Source organism: Haliotis cracherodii, unplaced genomic scaffold (assembly GCF_022045235.1).
Source record: "Haliotis cracherodii isolate W230 unplaced genomic scaffold, xgHalCrac1.p SCAF_10, whole genome shotgun sequence".
Classification (NCBI taxonomy): domain Eukaryota; kingdom Metazoa; phylum Mollusca; class Gastropoda; order Lepetellida; family Haliotidae; genus Haliotis; species Haliotis cracherodii.
In genome coordinates this window covers 29,815,616-29,837,052 of record NW_027266265.1, presented here as the reverse complement: position 1 = coordinate 29,837,052, position 21,437 = coordinate 29,815,616, and the positions used below count along the sequence as shown (strand labels likewise).

The window sequence follows — 21,437 nt, the reverse complement described above, 5'->3', positions numbered from 1 at the left end:
TTGATGGTATCTCTTTATTTTGCCTTAGAGTACATACGTATCTTTGATCACATCAAACAGATGATATGATTGTTCACCTCGGCGTATTCCTTCTCCACTGTTTACCGACTCCCATAGGTTAATTAGCTATATTGGGGTATTGGGGTTTATGGGTTATGGGACGTTGGGGTTTTGGTAGACAATCGTCTGTTTCATATTATTAAAGAAATTAAATAACATGCGTCAACGGCAAGATGGTCATACAATAAAACTATAGTATTTCCAAGTGTTATCAGTGACGGTATTCCCATTTTGGCCAACGAGAAGTTGACACGTCACACCGAGGGCTGACGTCAGTGTTTGGAATGCGTCGCAATCTATTTCCACTCGACAGCGTACTGCACACGTCGCCGTAGAATCCACGATTAGCTGACGCAAGGCAGTGTCCAGTCTTCGGATGCCAGGGTTCAATGTAAACTGCAAACCTGGAAGAGAGTGAGTATTTCAGTTTGGCGTGAGAGGTAAGCCCGAGGTAATGGTTTAATGCATAAATGTTTACCACTTTGGTTAAACCCACGAGGACATGCAGGCCTGCTATTGAGAAGCCAAGGATCATAATCTGGGTGAAGTTGGGATTCGAACATATCAGCGGATCCTGGTACAACAAGTCTCAATTTCTATACATTGGGCAACAGTGTCACCCGTGCCTATCCTTTACCAAAAGTTTCGTTTGCAAGCCACTTTCAGTAGGTTCCATCAACGCGGTGTACACCAACACTGGCCGTAACATATTCCCCACGTGAGGATACGGCGTAAAACAACAAACAACAAAAACAACAACAACCTGGCGTTCGGCATTAAGGAGATAAAACAAGGACTGATCGGTTCACTGCAATGTGTCTCAGTGGGGTGTCCATGTTAAACTGCGGCATGGTATCTCAGTTGGCTATCACTACAAGAGCCACAATCAGCCATACACGTATGGGTCAGAATCTTTAATGAAGTAGGCACACACACACACACACACACACACACACACACACACACACACACACACACACACACACACACACACACACACACACGTCGCTAAATAAGTGCAATAATCTTGAATGCGACGCTAAACCCTATTCACCTCACCTTACGTCCGGCTTGAAGAGCGAACACTTGAACCACTTGGCTACCTCACAGCCCCCAAATGCGGAGATGATAGAAGTAAAGGACACTATTGTCTTATTTCGTATTTTTCCTTTTAGAACATAACCTCGAGCTGAAAATATTATGATTATAACTTAACTTGGTAATGTATAAAGTAGATAATCGATCTCACCTCCACACGCATGTAGGCCCTTGATGGAAACCTCACTGAAGTCCAGAGGACGGTCCTCCATGGAGACCCTGACCTTCCGTGCGGTCAGCACGTCATCACATGCAATGATCTCAGTGACAGACTTTCTAACTGTCCCTGGGTAGAAGTGGCACAGTCGGGTGGTCGGGCTTGCGGACAGGTCGTCAGAGATTAAGTCAATTGTAAAGTTCCTCAGTCGATTATCTGTGATGAATTCAATGGTTTATTATTTTACTTTACTAGATGTTCAGACTCCTTGCAATTAATTCGTTATAAGTCCTATATATATACAAGGGCAAAAAGTAGTGGTTTTAAAGTTTTTAGATAACTGAATTTCAATGAAGATTTTGGTGAGATTTCCTTTATCGCTTTATTAATTTTCTGTGCACAACCCTTAGTGGCTGGTATGTTTAAGTATTGGAGACAACACGCCAGGGACATTACAACGTCCCTGTTTATGAGATTTAACCCGACTGGGAAGTAAAACCTCACAATAGGTTTTAATGCCTATAGAAAGAAGTCTCTTACTTATTTAATAGCGATCCCAATGAATAGGTTTATAAATACATATTAAGGTCAATAGAAAGTCACACCTAAAAAAAGCTTTCCCTTTTAAACTATTTACTCCAGGGTTCCTAAAACACAACAAACTGCTTGGGGGAACACGAATTTTGACATTTGATTCAATTTTAATTTAGAAATCATAAGGATCAATCTTCTGCCAACTCCATTGCACTTTAAAATCGTCAAGGAAATGATAGTAGTTTTGAGTTATGCGCTTCTAAAATGTCAGTCCGCTGTACATATACGTTACCAAAGCCTCTCACCACAGCACTCTCGGTTTGTGATACTGACGCTGACGATGTAGTAGGTGTCGAGGAGGTCCACCTCCCACCAACTGATGGGGTCCACTAGACTACCGGGTGGATGGATGAAGGTTGTGGCGTTCCCATCCACTGCTGCCGATGGTGGGTTTCTATTTCGATATGCGTTCATCGACGCTGGCTTGCCTAAAGCGACGTTTCTGAAGCCATCAACTGTGAATTTAAATAAAGGTGAGTTAGGTTTTCAGTATTTTAATTATATTTATCGCATCTTGGAGAAAGTGACACAGGTCGTAGATGTGGACGTTTGGTTGGTTGGTTGGTTTGTTGTTTAACGCCGAACTCAGCAATATGCCAGCTATATGGCGGCGGTCTGTAAATAATCGAGTCTGGACCAGACAATGCAGAGGCGACTAACGGGATCGGGTGGTCAGGCTCGCTGACTTGGTTGATGCATGTCATCGTATCCCAATTACGTGCATCGATGCTCATGATATCAATCATTGTATTGACTGGTCCAGACTCGATTATTTACAGACCACCGCCGAATATTGCTGAGTGCGGCGTTAAACAACAAACATATTGAGGCGACCTGTAGATTCGATGGATACAATGAAAGTATTAAATATTGATAGACTCAACACCACTGATAAGTACCATTTAATTTTCTTGATCCAACTAACATCTTGTTCGAAGAGACGTATTCAATCTTTCAACTTTAGTTCGTAATTCAGGCAACATGGTCCTTAGTACAGTTGAAAGATGCATAATGTTAGTATTACATGCCCAGCGTGTTACAACCTTTCAGATCTAGTTTCATTTAATTTGCACACTAAAATGCTGCCAAATGTAAACCATTCAATCACATAAGTTAAATACATTTGTAAACATATGTTCACAAGACATTTAGACAAGAAGTAGGTAGCCCCATGGGTACCATTTGTGCCCCGGGGAATTTGTCCATGAAATTTAATTTAAGCTTCAGTTATATCGATGATCTGATATTGTTCGATAACAAATTCCCTTCCACTAAAATACCCACCTGAAATAGAAAAAAACGAGACCAGCGAGACTGCCTCGTTTGTTACACATTACGACCTATGCAAAAAGATTCAAGTGACAAAAAACTCGCCACAATACCATGTGACACGAGGGATGACTTCAACTTTCCAAGAGACAACTTTCCCTTCATAAAGAGCAATATTCCCGCAGATCCAGCCTTTGGTGTCTCCATTCCACAACTTTTGCGGTACAATGGAGCATGTTCTTTCAACCAGTATTTCACAGAGCGTCATACGACTCAGAAGTTGTGTGATTAAGGTTACATCGTTCAAGGCATCAGTAAAGCTTTCAAAAGATTTTATTGCGACTGAGTGAGATAGTATGGTTTTACGCCGCTTCTAGCAATATTCCAGCAATATCACGACGAGGAACACGAAGAAATGGGCTTCACACATTGTATCTATGTATGAAGTTGATCCCGGGGATTCGACGTGGTGAGCGTGACGGATGCCACCGGTGGGGCAGGTTACGCTTAGGCTTTTCGCGAATACCTGGTATAGTCGCTATTTGATAATGATTCAAAAGACGCATGCTTATTATTATTGGGGTCCTAATTAACCTCAGTTTTATATAATGTCACTATCAATTTTAACACTCAGCTATCACGATCTTTGTTATATAACAATATCAAAATGGAAACATCTCAAACTGGTAGAGAGTATTAAAGATGCAAACATCCCCCGCTTCTATGAGCCTTCAATAGCATCCTCGATTTCGTAATGCAACTTAATAGAAATTCGTCAGATATGGTAGTATTACGTTACAATCTTTTCATGTTTGGCGGAAGCTGCATCATTAAAGGAAATAACATACGCTTAACTGAACGTGAGTTTCGGACAAATGTGAAAAACACAAGAGCAAGTAATGTTTTTTTCAAAAGATTTGCAAATTATGGAACCAAGAAAACGAAAACCGCTGGTAATTCACGTTCAATGCGCTAGTCCGAAACAATTTTCAGTCTAATTATCTGAAGAGATAAGACGACATAATTAATGGTGAAAATATCTTGGGTCACCTTACTCATAGCTCTCGTGAAGTTTGAAACTTCGGCCTTTTTACTCTTCTTTTTATCAATACTTCTGTATTTTACTATGCCATAGTTCGTAAACTTCGTTGGTTGGTTGGTTTGTTGTTTTACGCGGCACTCAGCAATATTCCAGCTCTATGGCTGGGTCTGTAAATAATAGAGTCAGGACCAGACAATTCAGTGATTGGCATCATGAACATCGATCCACGTAATTGGGATTGATGACATTAATTAACCAAGTCAGCGAGTCTGACCACCCGATCCCGTTAGTCGCCTTTTACGACAAGCATAGTCGACTTCTACGGCAAGCACGGATTGTTGAAGACCTATTCTACCCCGAATTTACACGGGTCTCGTAAACTTGGAGTGAAAGCAGGAAAGACTGGCCAGCTTGCTGTCATTCCAATATTTGAAAAGGTTTCCAGATCTTTTATAACGGATTATTCTCACCTGTATTCACAATTGCCCAAATTAGTAAAAAATGTAATTCAAAGGGTAAGCTATGTAACTTTGCCAGAATTCCTAGATAGGTTATTAAAAGTAATAAACACGTCCTCGGTGGTTCCATGTTCTGTCTGCAATGAAGTCAACCGTCAACATACATCGGTGACGTCTGTTAGAAACGCATCAATATGTAACACACACAATCGATATAAACATACTTGTGATAAACACATGACACTTTTGTATGGATAGCAACATCTTTTTTTCTTTATTGCGACGTTTCCAGGATGATGGATGAGCAAGTAGTTGCTCGGAAACGTCGTGATGAAGAATAAAAGAAGTTGCTCTCCATACAGTCATGTAGTCAGGACCTTCCCACTTGTAAATGTTCATCAAAGAGTTGTCAAGTGATGTATACAAATATTGGAATTTCTGCACAGCTTCAAAGGTTACCTAGTGACAATCCTTATCACGGAACGGTACATCGTAAGATGATACAGTTACCATGGAACAATGAGGAGATGTTTTCGCTTTCACTGGAAATGTTTGTTTTTTTGTTCTGACAAACAATGCCGCGGTGCTGCTCTTGTTAATAAATGGCATCGGACAGGCACGAGTGCAGTAATCTGTTTCGTATACAACCTAAAATCGCACATTTTTAGCTTCGAAACGATGGATTTTGTCTGATTCTCATGATCGCAGTGGCGCATTAATACATAACACAACGGTCATGAGTGACGTCACCCGACGTACTGCTTACTTATCACAAATAATGTGACCATACACTAAAAGGTTTTCGCCATATCTGTGGTTTATCAAGGCGATGTTGATAATGCAAACTAGATCAAATCAAAGTACCCGCTGGATGCCGAGTTAAATGTTTTCACCTCAAAGAAATGACCAAATATGTACAACAATGTTTATTTCCGTATGATGTCACTACCGCTGACAGACTTTTACAAAATAGCGTGTTCACTGACAACAGTACGCGGGATTCCAAGGGGAGGATTTTCGTTGATTGAGGGATCGTATATACATGAATGTGCCATGTAAGTAATCAGAAACTTTATGACAATCTGTGTACTGTTATTTGTTTTATGTTTTCCAATGTAATCAAGAGACTTAGTCAGAAATGCAGATAATGCCATCGTCGTTGTGCACTTACATATGATTGCAACATGTACAATAATGTACCTCTATACCAAACGACATTTTCTTTAACATAAAGCTTACCTTTTCTGCATGTTGTCAGGAATCTGTGAAAACGACGTTAAAAATCGATCTGATTTATTTAAGCGTGAAGGAATCTATAATATTGTACCAAAAGTCCAATTTATTGATGTGAAATTCCAATACTTCACATTGATTTCCAGTTTTCTATATTTATAATGTTTCTTTGCCTCTGTTTTAGCAGATAATCGAGGCTGATTTTTTTCTGACGTTGACGTTTTTAGAAATTTTACTTGAAATGGGTAGGCCTTTCAACGGTCTGACTGAAATGCCCGAGTTTCATCATCAGCATTAATCAGTTTTGCTGAGTGAACAACAAAAGCCGTGTTTGTGTCGAGATATTAAAACGCTCGCCCACTATGTGGCAAAACGAAATGATCATTTATGTTTTTCTTTACTTATAAGTAGAAGCTCTCCTGCACTTGTAGGCCGCAGCCGTAATTCAAAACTATCATATCGTTTTAGTTTCACCAATATCAGTAAATGCGCTATAGTGTCAATTGATTGTCTGCTTCGTCACTTGATTGTCTGGTCAAGACGCGATTGTTAACGGGTTGCCATCGTATGACAGGCGTATACTGTGTGGCGTCAGGCATCCAACAGACACCTACTCTTTAATAAGCGCGGCAACCAATGCGTACACTTTTCGCGAATACCTGGTGTCACCGCTTATTTCCAGTGACCCATTCATATCATTTTCACTGCGATTTGACTTTTTACGCCCAAATATTTTATGGTAGACATTAGGAGGATATTTCCATTATAGTGATTTGATCATCCTACATCAAAGGACAAACATATCTCTATATGTTAACAGCTAAATGGGACAATAAACAGGATAAGTGATTATTGTTTGATGAGTTCATAGTAGGCGGATGGGATGAAATAGCCTTTATCTCAACAGCCATCAATCAAGGGATCAAGGCTATTTCATCGAAACGTCGCTTTTCACAGTATTAAAGAAGTTGTTATCAATAAAATTGTGTCTATCTTGTCATCCGTCAACTTCCAAGTAATGCCTATCAAACAATCCATTGACTTGAAGGTGACATAATGTCCTGACCTCCATGTGCTGATGTTAGTCTCCGTGCGGGACAGAAGCTATTGTCACCGTTGGGACCACAATCATTGAATCCTGGTCATCAGAAAGAACGAAAAACAATGGATAAGCAAGCTTTAATTATATTATTATATGTTGCATCAGTTATTCCCCTTACTTAGAGTACATAAAACAATCCTGATAAACCAGGTTTTGTTTTACAGGAACCATCTAGTAGAACCAGAATGTTTGTACAAACTTAGGGGGCAGAAGTGAAGGCTCGCGCTTGTGGCCGTTATAATTTTCCTTTACAGTAATCTATGTTTATAACGAACACGCGTATAACGAGCTGACGGATATAACGTACTGTATTTTGGTCCCGGGCATTTGCTGTGTATCCTGTATGTATGCTTATAACGAACTACAGTTATAACGAACTAAAATTATTGGCCCCTTTGAGTTCGTTATAACCGTAGTTCGTTATAACCGTACTGTACTCGAAATGAGAATTTGAAGACAAAAACTGTTTGAGCATATACATGTACACGAATATTAATTTCAAGAATGTGCCTCTCTATTTGATATTTTATTATAACGACTACATGAACATGAAAAAAAACAAGTTACGAGTACCCAAGGCCAGTTGGAACACCAGAACATCAGTTGTTTTGAGGACAACCCTTATTATATTTTACGAGAATTGTCAGACTGAAAACTGAGATTGTGTAATCAACTCCTGTAAACACTAATTACTTGAAAAGACCCGTGAAGATCCGGGGTAGAATACTTATGACGTCAATCTCTGGATTGTCTGGTCCAGACTCGTGTATTTACAGACCGCCGTCATATACCTGGAATATTGCGGCGTTAAACAACAAACAAAACAAATCATCAGCCTCTCAGAAAGATTTTTACACAAGGTACATCTGAACAACCATCTGAGCCAGCATCTGAGCAAGATGTTGAGACAATTCACCTCAGTGAATATTGCTGAATGCGGCGTTAAACAACAAACCAAATAAAACAAAAAAGAACATAAACACCTTATGAGTCATAAACATCGTTATCATATGCAGCTACATTAACAACCTTAATATCTGAAAAATTGAAGTCACATAAGATAAACTCGTTCTTGTTCCCATAGCAAATTTAGAGTAGGAGCATCCTGAGCCTTAGGCTTTGTTTCCCCCGCCACGATATGTCTGAAATAATGCTAAAAGCGCGTGAACAAATCTTACATCAGATATAATGGAAGTTTTGATGCCACCGCCTACATTGAGCGATATCTCAAAATTAATATTAAGACGTGACTGGTTTTACACTACCTGTTACAAATGTCAGAGAGGAAGAGTATGCAAGACTGCTAAGGTCGGTTTATTAGTACGAGGACAGATTAAACTAGATCTCCGTCGATTAAATCGTGTGCTAACTAGTGATTTGGCCTCAAGGGAATTCTCTGTACAAACGTCTTATCTCAATTAGTCATATACGTTCAAATCGGATATGGAATTATAAGAATATATCAATGGCGAATATGGATTTTCTATTTAATTTTTTTTAATACTCCTCTGAAATGTCATTTCGTAAAGAGAACAGACAGTTAATGCGTCACATTTAGTGTGTGAAAATATACCCAGAGATGTTCTTGCACATTTAAGAGCTTCGGGGATAAATCCTTCACATTCAAACAAGGGCAGGGCGATTCGTGAACTTCAACGTAGAAGTATTTTTAAAACATCTTGCAACAACGCATTTTTTGTGCCAGACAATTTATCTTTTTCAAATGCCCGAAGCATAATGATATTTCTTAATGCATTTCCTGAGACAACACCTCCAACAACACAATTAACAATGTCGTGTGAGAACACTGTGTGCGTGAACACACACATTGATCGGTGACATTGAAGATATTTGATGATCCACCGACCTTGTATGTCCTAAGCTGTCAGGAAGATACATGCTCACACTGTGTGGGTACAAACAAGAAGTATCATGTTGGAAAAAGTGGCGCCTGGTGCTTGCAGAGCCAAGTTCTCATCACGACAATGCACGCCTGTAAAGTTGCCTAACATAAAAATATGGATTATAATTATTTCTACGCGATCTTGCCTAGAGAACTTTCTTGTCGTAAGAGGCGACTAACGGGATCGGGGGGTCAGACTTGGTGGATGCATGTCATCGATCTCAATTGGGTGGATTGATGCTCATAATATCTATCACTCTTTTGTTTGGTGCAGACTCGATTATCTACAGACCACCGTCATATAGCTGGAATATTGCTGTGTGCGGCGTTAAACAACAAACAAACTAACATTCCTACCAGTGGAATCTTGTGATGTATTCGGCCATGTCATTTGTGAGAGATAGGATAGTGGACGTGTATTTGTGTTAGACTGACTCTGTGCACAATGTGTCCTTGGCTAATCGAACTGTGATCGGAATACGTTTGTGACTAGGTTCGGATTTATGGAGTTTCGGTATCACGTTGAGTATTGTTAGTTTGCCAGATTGTATTCGTGGTTGTATAAGTATTGAATAATTGTAGGTTTCGGTAAGAATTAAACATTGTTTATAGTGAAACTGATTTGAGTCCTTCCTTTTGCCACCTGAGACACTTTGGCACTCGTAACACTGGCCTAAACTCTTTGTCTCTATCAATATCAATATCTCTACCGATGTCGCGCAAATGACGGTTTATAGCTGATGTCACATTTTTGAGCGATTTTTGTGGTACTCGGCAGCTTGATTGGGTGTCATTTTCCAGATCTTTAGGGAATGTTCTTTGTCCTGTACTTTAGCATTAAACTGCCTTAATTGCATGCATAGGTTTTCAGGCGTAATTTCTTTCATGTTGATGTGACCACCGCCAACTTCACCCGCCCAGTCTGGAAATAATACAAATTATATTTAAGCGTGTGAATTATGACTTGCTAAAACTATTTATTTGTGATATTTCGTCCGTAAACAAAACTGTACACAATTTACACAAACCTAACACGATGTCGTTTGAACTGGGCCATTGATCAGGTGAGTGAAAAATATCTTGGAGTTATCTCCCTTGGATCACAGAACGTTTCGTTGAATGTCATCGAATGAGAGCTAGGCCCAGCCGAAAAGGAGGTCTAGATAATGAGTTACATTTTCATATATCCTTTTGGTATACAAACGAACTAATTTTGAATTTGCAAGTTGACTTTTCCCTTTATATTAGCCACAGGGAAATTTAGCAAATTGACCAAGCGTTACCTTGGAACATTGTAACACCCTAATAGTGTTTTTTTGTTGCTGCATTGCCGACAGTCCTCTAAATCATTTTCTCGGATTGGGGTTGTAGTTTTGGTGGTTCATATTCGACTTCGAAGGCTCTGGTAAGCTTGAGGATTGCTTCTGTCCTAAATGTGCTAGACGCCTCGGCACCGACCAATGTCTTCACATAGAAATCTTGAAGAAACATCCATATTTCCTAAACTCACAATATCATTTAAGACATCGGAATTCATGTCGAAAACAGTCTCAATGTTTCCTAAATAAAAATCGCCGTACATGCTACTTGCATCGGCCGTTACTCAGCTGTAGCAGACGACAGACACTGTACTCGGTAAAATATGTTTAGTTGTGAAAAATGCAGTTAGCTCTTTTGTGTTTATTTTGTTTGTTTGTTGTTTAACGTCGCATTCAACAACATTCCAGCGATATGACGGTGGTCTGTAAATAATCGAGTCTGGACCAGACAGTCCAGTGAGTGACATCATGAACATTGATCTTCGCAATTGGAATTCGGTGACATGCATCAATAAAGTCAGCGAGCCTGATCACCCGATCCCGTTAGTCGCCTATATATATGCCTCTTACGACAACCTGGGATCTTCACCCCCTTCTGTGTAAATCATATATTAGACGATCGAATGATTATGCTTGTGATATAAACAAATAAGTAAAAAAATCAATTAAAGTTTTAATTCATCGATTTTAATTGTACTGGAGGCTATGCATATCACGGGATGAAGAACTGGGAATGAAGTCTTTGACCCAAGCTTTGGAGTTGGGGAAACACACAGACTAGTCACAGACTTGCTGATGCAATAACTCAATAACTTGACAGGAAAATGTTCTTTATTAACATGTCTTTTTCCCCTATATTTATTTTTCCTATTTCTAGTGAGTTAAAATGAGCCCTGTCGTCCTTTGAAAAAGATCTCGTTAGTCGCCTCTTACGGCAAGAATGGGTTGCCGAAGACCTACTGTACCCCGGATATTCAAACATTATGTAGGATACCAGCAATTCTATGTTATTATCTACACTGACTAAAGACAGATAGTGACAGTGTATTCGCTGTTGGTTCTTAACAAAATGTATATTAATACAATCCGGTTTTCTCAAGGGAATTAGCTCTTGGTTAGAATGAAAGACAACATTTAACACATAGCCTTTAAACACTACATCGGTAAATACATCAATCAGTGGAGTTCGCAGCAGATATGAAACATACAGTTCATCCAAGAGAGTTTGCTCCGTGCGGCACATCCTAACACAAAGAAATTGGAATACATGACTACATGAGTGAGTGAGTTTGATTTTACGCCGCTTTAAGCAATATCCAGCAATACCACGGCGGGGGACACCAGAAATGGGCTTCACACGTTGTACCCGTGTCGGGAATCGAACCCGGGTCTTCGGCGTGACGAGCGAACGCTTTAACCACTAGGCTACCCGACCACCCCCATGACTACATGAAGTTACATATGCTATACAGTTAAACTTAAAGAGGTAGACATGACAATTAGCTGGCACAGATAAAGAAGGATAATGGATGAGGTTTAAGAAGACAAATAGGGCGATTGACAAGAAAGTTTGAAGTTTAAAACTGACGACCTAAATTACAGAATACATAACACATAAATTAAACCAAGGGAATATCTAAACACAGACGTGAACGTGCTCTAACATGAAAGCTGTATTGTCATTCAGCCAAATGATAGTATTTCCAATTGTTATCAGTGACGGTATTCCCATTTTGACCAACGAGAAGTTGACACGTCACATTGGTTGCCGACGTCAGTGTTTGGAAGGCGTCGCAGTCAATTTCCTCTCGACAGTGTATTGCACACATGGTTGTAGAATCCACAACTAGCTGACGCAAGGCAGTGTCCAGTCTTCGGATGCCAAGGTTCAATGTAAACTGCAAACCTGGAAGAGAGCGAGTGAGCGAATTTGATTCAACAGTCTGTGCGTTCGATTATTTAACTTCAAGTGCCCTGAGTCAACCAGGTTACCACATTTCTGGTTAGCCATTTGTATTCAAGAATAAAACACATAACATGCAACCTTAGATATAAATACAAAGCCATGTGAATATCCATAACACACAACTAAACAAGTGTTTCTTGGTCTTACAAATCCTGATTGTCCCTTTTCTATTCAATGCATGTAAAACGACACGAAAGTTCATATTAACACAAAATCATCATTGAACTTGCATTATTGTTTCGAAAGTATTTAGATTTATCATAGAAAGCTTAATTTTCCTTACGCATAGCAGAATAGTATACACTCTTCAGAAACGCAGGTAGTATGTAGTTCATTGAACCTGACGCCCAAAGAAATCCGGTATATAAATTGGATATATGTTATTGGAAAATGTTGGTGGCCTTATACTGGACAAAAGGTGCGTCAAAACACAGCAATTGTCGATTTGCAATGTCTTAAACGGCATTGTTTTCACACTTGTTCAAAAATGTCATGGAGGAAAACAGTAAAGCAACATGCACTTGCAAGTTATGGCATTCGTAACTCGTGGTTGTGGCTATAAAAAGGCAAGCATAAGCCAATAATTTGTCATTCAATTGTCAAGTTAGAAAATGCTGAGCCTCAGCGCTGCCCATGGGAACATCGCCATAGGACGTATCCAAAGAGGATGCGTTGGTGCCACATCTTACAACCTTGGAATTTGAGAAAACTGGAGACGAGTGTGGTTTAGCGATGAATCACGATTTCTTCTTCACCGGCGAGATGGAAGACAACGTGTATATCGTCGTCGAAATGAACGTTTTGCCCCATATTGTGTACATCGACAAATTCGGTGGAGGTAGTGTCATGGTGTGGGGAGCCATATCCTACACCACGAGATCTGACTTGGTTGTGGTTCAGGGAAATTTGACCGCCAATCGCTACATGAATCAAATTCTTCAACCCCCAATCATTGACTGCCAGAGGGAGCTGTTTCAACAGGACAACGCTCCACCCCACACAGCTCGTGTCACGGTAGACTACCTTCATAATGCCAACACTAACGTCAACACAATGTCAACGTCAGAACACGCCACCGACACTCTCACAAATGGCCAACGCGTTACAAGCAGAATGGCGCAGAATTCCACAGGACAGAATTCGTACACTTATTCAGTCAGTGCCGAGGGAGATGCAGAGCCGAGATTGCTGCCGGGCGGTCACACTGAATTCAGCGCAACCTTGTGGCCTTATGCGACATGACAATGAACAGTTTTCAATGCCTTTGTACAACGACAACAAGTGACTATGAAGCTCCAATATTTCATATTTGTATCTAAGATATTAAATTCAATTTATCGACTTTATTAGGTATAATACGTTTTTTTAAAAACTACCTGTGCGTTTCTTTTTTTGAAGAGTGTATTCTCTCAATACGATCATTAAAATGATTTTATTCAGCATGGAATCAATAAAAGAAGAAAATTCCACTCTAACGAAGACGTCACTTCAAGTCTACTAACCTGACTAACCAAGAGTAGGTATGGGCATTTTAGGGTGGTTCAGGGTTTTTACATTCAACATAAAACTGCTTTGAACAGTATTTTAGTGAGCATTTCAGTTTGATGTGAGAGGAAAGCCCGAAATGATGCATGTCGTTGATGTCAACTACTTCAGTTAAAGTCAGGTCTGGTGTTAAGATATCAAGGATCATATTCAGGGTGGAGCTGGCACTCGAACATATCAGAGGATTCTAGTAGCACAACACCTAATGATTGCGGTGCATTGGGCAAGAATATCATCCGTCGTCTAGTGGATAGAGTGTCGGTGAGCGGAAGGTTCTTACTTCGACCTCTTGGCCACCCGATACCACGTGAAGTTAAAAGATGACACGTGTTGTTACCCTGCCTGGCGTTCGGCATTAATGTGATCATACTGGACTGGTTGTAGTCACTGTAATGTGTCTGGGTGTGGCATTGCATCTCAGTTGGCTAGCACTATAAAAGCAGCCAAAGTCCGGACTAGTACAATAAGCCATACACTCAAGGGCTAGCACTGTATATGAAGTAGCCACACACACACACACTCACGTGCCTGCACGTCGCTATGTATGAGCGATAATGTTAAACGCGTCGTTAAACCCCGTTTCAGCATGACGAGCGAACACTTCAACCAAATGGCTAACCCCCCACCCCCCCTCAACCCCCCAACCCCATCCCCCGATACCATCCTATTTAGAAGTGAAAGTAAATGACACTTTTCTTATTTTTTTAGGTTTAAATTCTTGGGAATATTTTGGTTATTAATTGAATTGATGTAATGAAAAAATAGATATACGTCCTAACCTCCACATGCAGGCAGGGCCTTGATGGAAACCTCACTGAAGTCAAGATGACCCTTCTTAGTGACCCTGACCTTTTGTGCGGTCAGCAGGTCATCACAAGCAATGACCTCAGTGACATACTTTCCAATGCTCCCTGGGTAGAAGTGACACAGTCGGGTGGTCGGGCTGGCCGACAGGTGGTCAGAAATTAGGTCAATTGTAAAGTTCCTAAGTCGAGTATCTGGAATGAATTGAAGACCAATGGTATTTTTGGTCTTTATTATCTTGAATGTATAAATTCTAGATGTTCAAACTCGTTTCCAACAAATTGTTATAAATCCCTAGATATATACAATGGCAAAATGAACTGTTATCATAAAAGTTAAAAATTGAATTTCATTGATGGTGTTGATGAGATTCACTGAAGAAAAGAGAGAATTTGAGTTACAAGTATGTGCTTCTGAGATCTACCAAGATGATAGCATGCAGTCACTTCTTGTGTTTGAAAGAGTCTGTTGTAGGGTTCCAAAGCTACTCACCACAGCATCCTCGGTTTGTGATACTGACGCTGACGATGTAGTAGGTGCGGAGGAGGTCCACCTCCCACCAACTGATAGGAGCCAATGGCCCACTGGGTAGATGGATGAACGTTGTGTTGTCCCCATCCACTGCTGCCGATGGTGGGTTTCCCTCTCGATATGCGTTCATTGACGCTGGCTTGCCTAAAGCTACGTTCTTGAAGCCATCTACTGTGAATGTAAACACAAGTTATGGTGGCTTGGTCTCCGTCTTGAAGGGGGTTGTATAACACCTTTGACGTCTGCCTATAAATGGTCACCCCCCACCCCAAAGTGTTGCATGGGATATGGTAACGGAGTTCGTCCGGTCGCTTCTCAATGGGGACACATTTTGGAGAAATGAAATTCTACACAATCTTGTTACTGGTCATGATCTCAAATTAGTTCGAAAGTTGGTGTCATAAATTCAATTTTTGACAGAGATCTGGTCCTTGCACCATGCTTTTCAACTCCGCGCACACTGCGTGACAATGGGACATGGTTTCTAAAAAAAATATTTGAAACTAAACTCCTGAGTAGACAACTGAAAACATCTTCTAATGTTGTTAGTTATAACATATAAGTCGACATAAGTTGTGGACACGGTAATCAAACGAATGAGCAGACAGAAAACGGCCCATAAGGGCATTAACAAATCAGAGGCGGTAGCAGTACGCCTGCCCGATTGTTGAAATTTTTAGCACGTCAAACACCGGGCACACGTTTGAACTCCGGTGTCATTTTTTATCGACTCCTGTGCGCTATTTTCGTTTTGGAATAAAATATCAAAATCCGTAAAAAGCTATGTTGAGTTTACGAAACGTATTCAACCGACTATGAAAGCGAACGGAGGGCATGCTGGTTGTGTGATCATGCGTGTGAGTTTGGGGGATATCTCATCCAACAGTGACTATATGTGGAGCCTCAATGTATAAAGTCTCCGCCTCGGCTGTATTTTCGTTTCAGTCTTTGAAATCGATAGGGAGGACTAAGGTGCAAATTAATGTAGCTCTCGATGTTTTAAAGGTATTTACAGAATCGATGTTACGATCTATCCAGTTCTGCAAAGTTGTATCTAAAACAAGAGACTTGAGCTTTAACCTCTAAGGTAAGATGACGGATGTATGGTATGCATGTGTGTGAGTGAGTGAGTTGGGTTTAACGCCGCTTATAATAGTACTACAGTTATATCGCGGCGTGTCAGCTTAATGTTGGAGGAAAGCCCGAAGCGATGCTTGTCTCAGACGTTTACCACTTCGGTGAAACCCACGAGCACGGGTATGGTGCTGACAAACCTAGAAACATTATAGGGGGGAATCCACATTCGAATCCACAATCATAGGTTTCTGGCGTGTCCAAGTGACGCAACTCTGCAAAGCGAATCGCGGCGCGTTAGACGACTGGGCCATCCGTGCCTCTGTACACACATGTACTGAATAGCATTAATATTAAACGCCAAACTAACGTATTGTTATGTTTCAGAGACACAATAAACAAAATAATGCGGTGTGGCATGTCGAAACAACTAACAATCAATCATCTGAAGGTAATGATGCTCCCCTAATAAGAAATAAATATGCATAGTTAAATAATGGAGACTTGATTTATGGATAAACTTTCTGAATCCTCTGCTCCCTGTAACAGATATTAGAAAGATGCATTGCCGCGTTACTCATCAGGGCTATCATGGCATTGTGAGCGCCTGATCGAACTATCGATGCCTTGTAGCTACTCATGGACCAATGGGCAATATATCTTTGATGTGCTCAATACCACTAATTGACGTCTGTACAACGCTAGACAATCAGTAGTCTCGATAGGTAAAATCAAATGGTAGAATACTGATAATCTCAACACCTCCACGAATCAATTTTTATATAATCATTGTGTGAAGAGACATATTGGCATCCACACAGAACAGTTTGTAACTTTATTTCACGCTATTATCGTAGCTAGTGGTGGTGGTTGTTGTCTTAGCTAGGCTGAGGGTAAGACCAGAGACATATTGGCATCCACACAGGACAGTTTGTATCTTCATTTCACGCTATTATCGTTGCTAGTGGTGGTGGTTGTTGTCTTGGTGCCACGGGGTACCTCGCCTAACCCTAGCTAGGCTGAGGATAAGGCCAGAGACATATTCGCATCCACACAGAACAGTTTGTAACTTCATTTCTCGCTATTATCGTAGCTAGAGGTAGTGGCTGTTGTCTTTGTGCCCCGGAGTACCTCTCCTAACCATAGCTAGGCTGAAGGTAAGACCTTCTCCTGTTTCGTCGCTGGACCAAGGCTTTGCTATCCAAGGTCATGTGACATCGATTAAGTCATAAATATATAGAACAATACATAATAAGTCACATAGTACACAGCTCGTTCAGGATGGCTGACAATCACTGTACAATACAATCGGGATTAATAATTGGGATTTACATCTTATAAGTAATGGCAATTAAGATTCTAGACATATATATTTTATAGCTACAGGGACGTTAACGCTTTTTCATTCAGACAAAGGTTGTCCCAAATCGGTCGCTATGACAGTAATGACACCACGTGGGATGTTAGGTATTGGCACAACGTTGAATGTTTGGTATTGACACCATGTTGAAGAAACTATATACAGTAAGAGTACACTTTTTTGCACATAGAGCTGTCGGTGGTATAGAACATTAAACTGAACGTGCAGTCAGAAAGATACATCAGCGTAAAAAGGAATAATACTTTCGAATTTATTACAAATTTATAATACAAACCACTGGTGACTCACGTTCAGTGGGCGAGTTCATATTAATATCAACGTCCTATAGTTAGTTTCGGATTCCACCTTAATGCTGCTACATTAGGAGCTCTTTATAAATTCAGGAAGTGTACAAAAGTATCTTGGGTCACGCAGATTTCCTTCACTCTTGAAGTTAAAATTAGTCATTTTGAGAATTAATTTTACTCACATTTTAGATGGTGGCCATCTTGTAAGCCGAAAACGTTTACTAGATGTTCATAATTTCGAAGTATCTAATAAGTGCCTTATCAATACTTCATCTTTCATTCACATAAAGAACATATGTCATACGTAAATCGCACCTTCTGTAATGAACCGCCTCCGTGGTCTAGTGGTAGAGGATCCGCCCGGAGAGCGGAAGGTCCGGGGTTCGATCCGCGGCCGCGTCATACCAAAAGACGTTTAAAGATAGTCTTGTTGTTACCCTGTCTGGCGCTCGGCATTAAGGGCTAAAGCAAGGACTGGTCGGCTCGGAGTCAGTGTACTGTGTCTGAGTGGGGTATTCATGTTAAACTGCGACATGGTATCTCAGTGGGCTAGCACTATAAATCGGCATCAGTCCAGACTAATACAAGCAGCCACACACACACACACACACACGTGCATGCACGTTGCTATATAAGTTCAATAATCTTGGACGCGACGGAAAACCCAATTTCACCTCAACTCCTGATGTTCGTTATTTCGAAGTTTCAAATATTTCCGTATCTAATAAGTGCCTTATCCACACTTCATCTTTCATTCCCATAAAGAACATATGTCATACGTAAAATGCACCTCCTGTAATGATAAGGACATACGTTTGGCAGAAACTTACGTTACATAATCATGATGGAACTATGTTACAACGTATTGCTGAGAATTACTACAACATGTCTTCAAACAGACATAGACTTCGTCTCCAAATATCTTCAAGTAATATTTGAAAGTTGAAGTGCCAATGAAGACAGAATTTGTCTCGCTTGATAAAAATACCATCATCTGTCAAGTCTGTATTGATATCTATCCTAAATTCGTATTAAAAGATTATTCCATGTAGGATGGAACGCTATATTATCGTGGTAGTTAATTTATAATGGATGTAATGGCGAATGTTTACTAACACATTAACTTTGTCATACGCAAAATGTTTCCTGATCTTTATTCAACTTTCATGATACAACAATTATGATTGATGGATGCTGATTTTCTTTACCGAGCTCGGTAAACAAATACCACTCATTTGCGACTCAAGGGCGGGCAACTCTATATTATCGCAGTGTGGCTATTTTGTGGTGCGATACGTGTCGATTACGTGGTTACGTCACTTCCTGTTTTGGAATATACATGATCAGTGTACATACGACTTAGGTTGGGTCAAGGGGCTTCGTCTAAATAAATATCTTTTTTTTCTAATCAGTATCGAATGGAGGTAGGGGTAATTCTAATTCAGAATCATTCCAGAAACTATCATAAAAAAGTTAACTAGTATACTTACGAGAAGCCGTGAAATACCGCAACGAGTCGTGTATTCGACCACGCAATCAAATATCGTGCTTAGATTTGCATATGTAAACAGTCGACAGGGGATTTGGATTACGCGATTTACCAATACCGCGATAATATTGAGTCATACTTTATATATGATATCGAACCTTCACTTACCAGTTCTTAGCATTCCTAGAAAAGTCATTACGAGAAAGACACATTTCCTCAGTGGCTCCATGTCCTGTGAACCCATTGCATTGGTGACGTCGGGTAGAGAGCAGGTCTTTAAGATATAAATACACTCGCTTAGCAGTGAATACTAAATGATGGTTTATAGTCTGTTTCAAAAGTGAAAATAAAATCATTATCGAACAGTAAATCTGCAGATAATACAAATAGAGTTAATATTTCCGTGGGGCTGTTCGCATGCTTAACATACTTGTTATGCCGTAAAACTACTAGCCATTGATAAGACTGCGAGTCTTTGAGTTAAGTGTTTTTGTTCACAACATTTACATGGGCTTCGAATCAAGATGTACAATTACGCACCGTCCATCCCAGAAATATATTTTTAAATTATATACGTAACTGTTTGAAATGTTTGTCATGTTTGAAAAAAAAAAGATTTTTAAAAATCCATCAGCAATTGGTTGTCTTGCTATTAGCAAGTTCGTGATTCAGCCAAGTTCCACGCCTCTCGTAAGAACTAGTCCAAATGGTTGCCAGGAATACTGAGTCAAGATTCGAGTATTTATAGACCACTTGCTAGATCAGGATATCTTGATAGGTTTCGATTGAATTTCAGCAAATACTGTTCTATCACTACACATATGAAATACCTGGTTGAAACGTCTTGGCCTTTTCATTCGTCTCTCTTAAGATACTATATTTGATATCAAACGGCTATCATAACCGCTGGGTATTTCATAAGGAAGCTCAATCAGGTTGTCTGCTAAATGTACTCAATGAGAAGCAAAGAAAAGCAAATCAATACCATAACGTCTGTCTTTGGTGTCATTGAAAATGTGGCCAACGATAGGAAACAAAGGAAATTTCTGACTTTCAACGTAGGGTATTATTGGTAACACCAAAGCGGCTTATTTACCACTGAAATATTCCATTTAAATCAAGTTGATGACAAATGAAAGTAACACGTCAACATGTTTTATTGCATTTAGTGTTGTTTTTACATTATATAGAGTACCAGCGAGGGTTTGATATACAACCAAAGGCATTCTGATTTATTGCCAATGCACTGCTAAGTGGTTTTAAGAACTATCTTGCCAAAGGGATTTTCAAGAATTGTACATGTAGAATAGATCAGTGTGAATATTCAAAGGACCAAGCTTTGATGGTCCCATCTCAATCCTAAACATTTACTCATGAAGAAGTTTTACTTTTCATCTCTTTACACTACATGTCCCAATGGAAATTTGAAATACATTCCACACTTACATGCACAAACTTCTTGTGAGTAATTTACATCCTTATCATAAAATTATACAGCTACATTAACAATCTTAATGTATCTCGTTCTTATTCCCATAGTAGGGTAGGAGCTTAGACTTTAGACCTTAGACTTAGTCTCCTGCCATGATATGTCTGAACTAATGCTTATAGCCCGTCAAACAAAACCTACTTCAGATATCAAAATAGATTATGACTAGCGTTGCAATCACAGCCTTTATTTACTGGGATATCTCAATATTGATTGAGATGTGACGTGGGTATTATGTGGCGTTTATTGCACAACCTGTAAAAGATGTCAGAAAGGACAAGTATGTGAGACTTCAAGGAGCGAATGATAAGTACCAAGAAACATTAAATTGGATCTCTGTCGATAAAGCTGTATGCTGAGTAAATAGCTGTCACATGTTTTGACAAGGGGCAGCTCTGTGCGAACATCTTGTCTCAAATTCTTTACAGAATGATAAAAAATAACGTGTTATTAAAAACGAGATCGATCACCAGAAAGAAGAACAAGCTATCATAAGACTTGATATAGATGCTATGAATAATAGAGTAGAAGACATAGAGAGTTATTTAGACGGTATCAGTGAATTGGAGTCTAGAGTCGAAAATCAAGAGAGACAAAGTAGAAGGAATAATATTATCCTCTACGACGTCCCCGAGA

At 39.9% G+C, this 21,437-nt stretch overlaps 2 protein-coding genes across 2 annotated transcripts; both read right to left on the bottom strand.

Annotated features, from left to right (window-relative positions):
• Window positions 1-237: 237 nt before the first annotated feature.
• Window positions 238-4,808, bottom strand: LOC139448791 (fucolectin-4-like). The gene is made up of 5 exons (XM_071230326.1): window positions 4,750-4,808; window positions 4,127-4,128; window positions 2,155-2,364; window positions 1,310-1,531; window positions 238-464 (listed from the first exon to the last, which is right to left on the bottom strand). The coding sequence occupies exons 1-5, from the start codon at window positions 4,806-4,808 to the stop codon at window positions 238-240; spliced, it is 720 nt and encodes a 239-aa protein (XP_071086427.1).
• A 7,106-nt stretch (window positions 4,809-11,914) lies between these two features.
• On the bottom strand, window positions 11,915-19,556 carry LOC139448780 (fucolectin-7-like). The gene is made up of 4 exons (XM_071230318.1): window positions 19,481-19,556; window positions 15,043-15,252; window positions 14,526-14,744; window positions 11,915-12,141 (listed from the first exon to the last, which is right to left on the bottom strand). Exons 1-4 carry the CDS (start codon window positions 19,554-19,556, stop codon window positions 11,915-11,917), a joined length of 732 nt encoding a protein of 243 aa, XP_071086419.1.
• Window positions 19,557-21,437: the final 1,881 nt, after the last annotated feature.